Below are 6,544 nucleotides of genomic sequence, written 5' to 3'. Positions count from 1 at the left end.
ACAGTTCATGTTTTTTATTCTCTTTGTACTTACTTTGATATCAAGTTTTCATAATTTAATATATATGTATGTATAGTATATGGATGATAGTATCACAACCAAAATAAGTAGAGACATATTGTCAAGAAAGAAAAACGTGGATATATAGATTTAGAGCAATAATGAGGTCTCGTGGAATTTTCCTGTTTTCTAATCTTTAAAATAATTTAATCATATATGAGGGAAAATAATTGTCAACTGTCTTGGACTCTGAAAATAATATGTACTGTAACAGCATTTTTATCCTGGATCAAGACAATTAGGGTCAGTTAGAAGAGAGGGTGCTATTATAATGTTTTGCCAGCCTGGATTGACAAGGATAATAACTCAAATCAATCTGGTTGTTGTAATTCACATGCATCTGGCTAGTAGTGACAAAACAGAAGGTTAATTATATTAATCATAGTATACGGATTGGACTCTTCTTTTGTCACGAAATAAAAGTCTTCTTTAAAAAAGACTCTACAAGTCAAGCATAAAAACTAAATAAATAATTTTGATTTAATTTTCGTTTTTTACGAAATAAGTCATTAATCTTAACATGATTATTATTATTAATTAAGTTTTGTTGGAAAAATGTTAGGTGAAGACAATCATTGAGAAACCTAATAATGAATATAAAAATTAACAATTGAACTCAATAATATATTAAAAATGTTAAGAGGGAGAGAAAAATAGAGTATTACATATAACTGCAGGAGAAGTGGAGGCTAGACCTCGAAGATTGAAGAAGTACCACCAATACTATCAGCTCTGTTTGGAGGTTTGCAAATTTTGAGGCTCAAGGGCGTTTCTTGTAAGTTTCATTTATTTGCTGTTCTCTGTGGCCTTTATCATTTGTTCATTTAATCAATAGTATGTAGATGATTTTATGTACACGCTATATTATTTAGTTTCAAAATATCTGTATCAAGAAAATTTAGTGTATTTTTGTTTATAGCATAAGTATTTAAACCTTTTGACACCTTTATTCACACCCTATCTTAACCTTACAACTTGAGCTAGCCTCATATGACAAGCTGAGTTAATGTTATTAATTGAACACGATCCTACTAATTCTAAACAAGCAACACAACGAAGGTTGTTTTAGTGCAGAATTGTTAGAGTATTGCACAGGGATCCAATGGCAGCAGATAACAATGATATTGCCGAACACATATTTTTAGACATCCTCAATCAAGGGGAACCTATGTTATCTCAAGAATGTTGCTGTATCTACAATGTTCCAGAGCTTTTAACGAAGGAAAACAATGATGCCTATTGTAATGACCAAAATTTTAAAATTTAATAATTTTTTTTTCTTTACCCAATTGATATTTAATTTAATTTATTTATTTTAATGTTAGGGAAAATGAGAAATGATAATTTAGTTAAATTTATACTAATTGTCTAAAATTTAGTTGTATTTTGTTTAGGAGAAAGTATTGAGGTGCCTTTGTCTTTGTCTTTTATTATAAAAGATATTAAAAACAAATCTGATGGGGGTTTTTGTTTGTAATTTTTCCACCGACTTTTATATTTTATTTTTCCATCTTCTTTGTCGGTGAGCTACATAGAACAAGAGTGAGAGAGTCGGAGTTAGTCTCGATTTTCCTTCTTTTCCCCCTCACTGTTGGTTCGTTTTCTCTCCCTCATCACCGACTATCCTTCCACCATCATCAGTCACCGGCTATCCTTCCCTCTATCAGCACCGATCATCTTCTGTGGTGTGGGAGTCATCGGATCTTCACCTTGGTCTGCTGCCTTGTTTCCTTTCTGCTCATCTCTTCTACTTCATCCTCGATCTAGCCACCCCTGTCCTTTGCTCTTCAACATGCTGCTGACGAGAACAGGAGCTCCACTTGTCGCTGCTGTGATGTCTTCCCAGAACGACAGCGTTGTGGTGCAAATCGTGAGTCCTTTCCTCCCCTCTTCTGTGTTGAATTTCCTCTTTCTTTTCCTAGATCTGTGTTTGCCGTGAACCTCCATTTTGAGCATGGGTGTCGAAATTTTTCTCCTTCCTCGGATTGTCGTTGCTCTCCCTGGTTGGTGTGTTAGTAGATGCTATTATTAGGCAGAAGCTTAGAATTCTTCTCCTCACTGAATCCCCTACGTGTGCGTGCGTGTGTTTTAATGGCTGACGTTGTAAATCATTTCTCTTGCTAAATCTGTGTGTGTGAGAGGGAGTGATTGGTGTGAAATTTCCATTTTTTTTTCGGTTCAATGTGCTGTGTGAATTTTCTTCTTCCTTTGCTGCACGTGCTTGTCAAAAGGGGGTTGTAGAATTAAGTTGAATTTTAGTCCAATGAAGGTGATTTAGTGTGAGCTTGAGCTGTGTTAAAATTTATATTGATTTTGTTAATGGAATGGACTTGGAAAGTTGACTTATTCATATATTTATGTTGGAAAATTCTTGGAAGGTAGAACCGCATAGGAAGAAGCTTGATGATTATTTGAAGTTTAATGCCCACAAGGTATTTGACAAAATGACCAAGAGGGGTTTTTGTTATATAATGGCATGATATACATATGATGGGTATATTGTTGATTAAATAAATTATCATTAGAAGCTAATTACTCTCTTTGATGGGAGTTGGGAGGTGAAAATTTTAATTATAGATATAAGAAAACATTTGGAAATGGAGTTAATAATGAGAAAAAGCATTTGATTTTATGGTTTAGATATTGAGTATAGAAAGGAAGATTTTGATCTAAAGTGAAAAAATATATACGACAAATATGCCATTATTGATTTAACAATCATGTTAAACATTCATTCTTTACGATGAAAGTTAAAGAAGAAATTAGAGGTTTTTGGGAGAGAAATTTAAGCTAACAATTTAAGAACCAATTTGATATTCATTTTTGGGATATCATTGGGATATTTGATGCAATATTGGAAAAGATAAAAGTGAAGGTTTTCTTTCTTTTATCTCTTTAATTGTTTGGGATTTCAATATTTTGGGTGGTACAGCATGATTGGAGAGGTGATAATGATATTATTTGAATATTAGGAATGTTAGTGCAAAGCATTGACCCTTGAGGACTAGTTTGGGAGTAAGTTATGTACTTGAAAACTTTACAGGTAAGTGGATAACGTCCCAACTGATTTTCTAATAAAATTTGCTTTACTAAAATATTACAGTTTCATGCAAATCATTTTATAACAACAATATGAGTACTGGATAGTTTTTTGATTAAACTTCTTTATTTTATAAAATTACCTTTATCACTTTTGAAATGTTAATTATTCAATAAATACAAGTTTGGACTTTGATTATGGGATTTCATTTTAAAAATTTTGAATTGCTATGGAAAAATAATTCATGCGAATTTGACATTGAAAATGGAAATTTTATTTTGAAAGTGGTGATTTTCTCGCATGTTTGAAAGTGGATTTAAAAAGAAACTTTATACAAAACACTGGTTGCTAACGGCAATTCCGTTAGCCCTTGACGCGCCATGGTACACCTAGCTAGCAGGGTGCTTATAGGAGGTACTTGCCTTGTGCAATGGCCAATGCACGTGGAATGGAGGGATGGTTATTCATGAGCATCGTACTCACGTTTGATTTCGTGGCTTTGAGCTGCGTTTCGTTAGCATTACCATCATGGACTGTGTGTCCACATTTGTTTCGTAGCTTCGGCTGTGTTTGGTTACTTACCCTTGTGGACTATGTATCCATGTTTGTTTTCGTGGCACAAGCCGTGTTTGGGTTATTTATTCTCGTGGACTATGTGTTCACATTTGTTAATTGTTCTGATAAGTCCCTATAATTATGAATCTGATTATTTGGTGATTTTATATCCCATTGGTTTTTATTTAGTAATTTATTTACAAATATTTATTTCATTTATGTGATTTCTTAAAAATCAAGTGATATTAACATTTACTATGATAGTTCAATGGTTTAAGATTTTATTCAAAATTTTATAAAGCCATTTTATTCTGAGGTATATACATTTTTTTATGAAAATTGTTGTTTCTTTAACTTACATGATTATTTCAAACTTTTCTTTTTATTCATGTTAAATTATTTATTGTTAGGATGTTATTCACTGAAAAGTATTTTGGTCTCAGATAGTGTAGCTGGCGCTGTACGTCCTGCCTACCAATGATGGATTTTTGCTAAGCTAGGTGGAGATTTGTTAAGTAAATATTTATTATTGATGTAAATATGAAATTTATCTATTTCGTCATTAAGAATATGTTTAGGTGTTTCACATAGACTATAGTTAGAGTAATTATTTTATTATACATTTTGTCTATCGGTCAAAAAGAAAAAGAGGCCCTAATTATAGTGATTTCTATTTGAGAATTTTCTATTAGACTTTTTAGGGGTTCGTATTTATAGAAGGAGTTCTGGCTAAATATTTACAAAAATATTAAGACTTTTATTTGAGGGAAAAACATTAAAAATGTCCTAATTCTAATGCCAATATAATTACGACTAAAAACATAAAAAATTTTATTTAATTAAGGCTTAATGGATGTGAGTTTGTATACATATCCCGTGCCGTCACTCCTATTTTTGGAGCGTGACACCTATACTTCTCATTTAATCTCAGTTGGTCCAATCCACCACGGCAATGTAAAATTGAAGCGAATGGAAAAACAGAAATGCTTATATTTTAGTTATTTTCATCAAGGACTATCAAATGAGGGGAAACTACAGTGTTTGAAGGACTACACAAATTGGCTTGGAAATAATGATAGGATTGAAGAAATAAGGAATCATTATTCAGAAAAATACACTAATTTCAATAAGAAGAGTTTTATACGCATGATGTTGTTGGATGCTGTGTTCACCATGGAGCTATTCCTCCGGAAATTGGATGAAGAAAATATTAATGATTACTTGTTTGAGAATCCATTATTAATAAGAGCATTCAACGGGATTTGTTACTACTAGAAAACCAAATCCCATTTTTTATCTTGGGCGAACTATTTCAGCATGTACCTAATGCCCGAAGAGAAATTCGTTCAAGGTCTCTTTTGAAGGGAGAAAGATCATGTTCAAGTTTTCTTGAGCTTGCTCGCTGCTTCTTTCAAACTTATGATCCTTATCCTGTTATGACAGTAGGCGATATCAAAACTCCGACATCGAAAAAGAAGCTGAAACAGGGATGGGACAACCCAAAACATTTCACCGATTTGATTAGATATTTTTTTATTCCAGAGGACTTGGTCTATAATGAGGAGCCTACTTCAGTTATAAAGACTGCAACGAAATTGAAAAGGGTAGGGATAACTTTTGAGCCGGTTTCAGATAGATGCTTACTTGGTGCCAAGTTCTTGAAATTACCAATTCTTCATTGGTTGGGTTTCTTAGTCTTTGGACTAAAATGGTTCAAAGCTTGTTTGCAAATTCCAAAATTGAAAGTGGATGGCTCAACAGAATCTGTGCTACGCAACTTAATGGGCTTTGAGCAATGTCACTATCCTAAACATCATTATGTATGCAGCTATGTTGCTCTAATTGGTGATCTCGTTCACACAGAAAAGGATGTGGATGTGCTGGTTGAGCGTAAAGTTATTGTCCATGAACAGGGGAGCGACAAAGATTTGGCTGGCATGATTTATGTTCTTTGCAAAAACATTGTTTCAAATGCCACTTATTATGCCACTCTTTCGAGGAGGTTGAATGAGCACTACTATAGCCATTTTAACAGAACTCTTACCAATTTGGGTTGATATACTTCCCGGACTTTTGGATACTAATGGTGTCAACGATAGTCATTTTTCTGGTCATTCTTTCATGGCCTACTACCATTGACGAAGCTCTTGCAGATTTATTGTTCAAAAGATAAATTTGGACAACTTTTAATGTTATTGGTATCGTATTGATTTGTACTCTTTATAATATGTTTCTTTATGTTATCACGTAATTATATCGCTTTGCAGCCTTATATTGTGTTATTGTGAAAACAATGTGGACCTAATGTTTTTCGTCATTCAACTCTGAGTTTGCTCATTGCTTGATTGATATCATGGAAAGTTATTCTTCGGAAGGAAAGAAGCAGTTGTGGCAACTTTTTCTTTAATTTTGTTGAAATGTCTAAATAGTACATGGCTAATGTATTTTGCTCATAAAGTGATGAAGATTTGGTTTTTAATATGTATGCATGCACGCATCCATATTTGTCTGTTTGTTTATAATTGGAAAATCCCCAAAAATATTTCACGGGTATTTTGATTTTTCCAAAGAAAGAGGTATAACTTCATAAAACTTTCAGCTCTATGTGTAGAACAGGTCACTTGCAATAATTAAATAGTAAATATTGAGTAATACTGAAGAGTTAAATTCTAATTTTACCCCTAAACTCTTCTTTTTTTCTGTAGACATGATAGGTCCAATTTATACATTACTTATATGTTTTAGCTCTCAATTCGAAGTAATTATGGCATAAAATATATGGAAAACAGATATATTGCTTCACTAAGAACTTTATATGCTTTGTAGAGAAAGGGAGCTAAAACAGAACAAAAACACACTAAAGAGAAAGAAGAATCACACCTCAGGTTA

At 32.9% G+C, this 6,544-nt stretch overlaps 1 protein-coding gene and 1 long non-coding RNA gene across 2 annotated transcripts; both read left to right on the top strand.

The window, feature by feature from the left end:
- Positions 1–1,603: 1,603 nt before the first annotated feature.
- LOC129291560 (uncharacterized) lies at positions 1,604–4,346 on the top strand. Its single transcript, XR_008588703.1, has 2 exons — positions 1,604–1,930; positions 4,099–4,346. It is a non-coding gene; the product is annotated as an uncharacterized LOC129291560 (long non-coding RNA).
- A 745-nt stretch (positions 4,347–5,091) lies between these two features.
- On the top strand, positions 5,092–5,712 carry LOC129289970 (uncharacterized). Its single transcript, XM_054926708.1, has one exon. It carries the CDS (start codon positions 5,092–5,094, stop codon positions 5,710–5,712), a length of 621 nt encoding a protein of 206 aa, XP_054782683.1.
- The last annotated feature ends 832 nt before the right edge of the window (positions 5,713–6,544 follow it).

This window comes from Prosopis cineraria, unplaced genomic scaffold (genome assembly GCF_029017545.1).
Source record: "Prosopis cineraria cultivar Desert tree isolate PC_DT_omini unplaced genomic scaffold, ASM2901754v1 PC13, whole genome shotgun sequence".
Taxonomy (NCBI): domain Eukaryota; kingdom Viridiplantae; phylum Streptophyta; class Magnoliopsida; order Fabales; family Fabaceae; genus Prosopis; species Prosopis cineraria.
The sequence above is the reverse complement of the archived record's forward strand: the minus strand, read 5'-3'. Positions and strand labels throughout refer to the sequence as shown.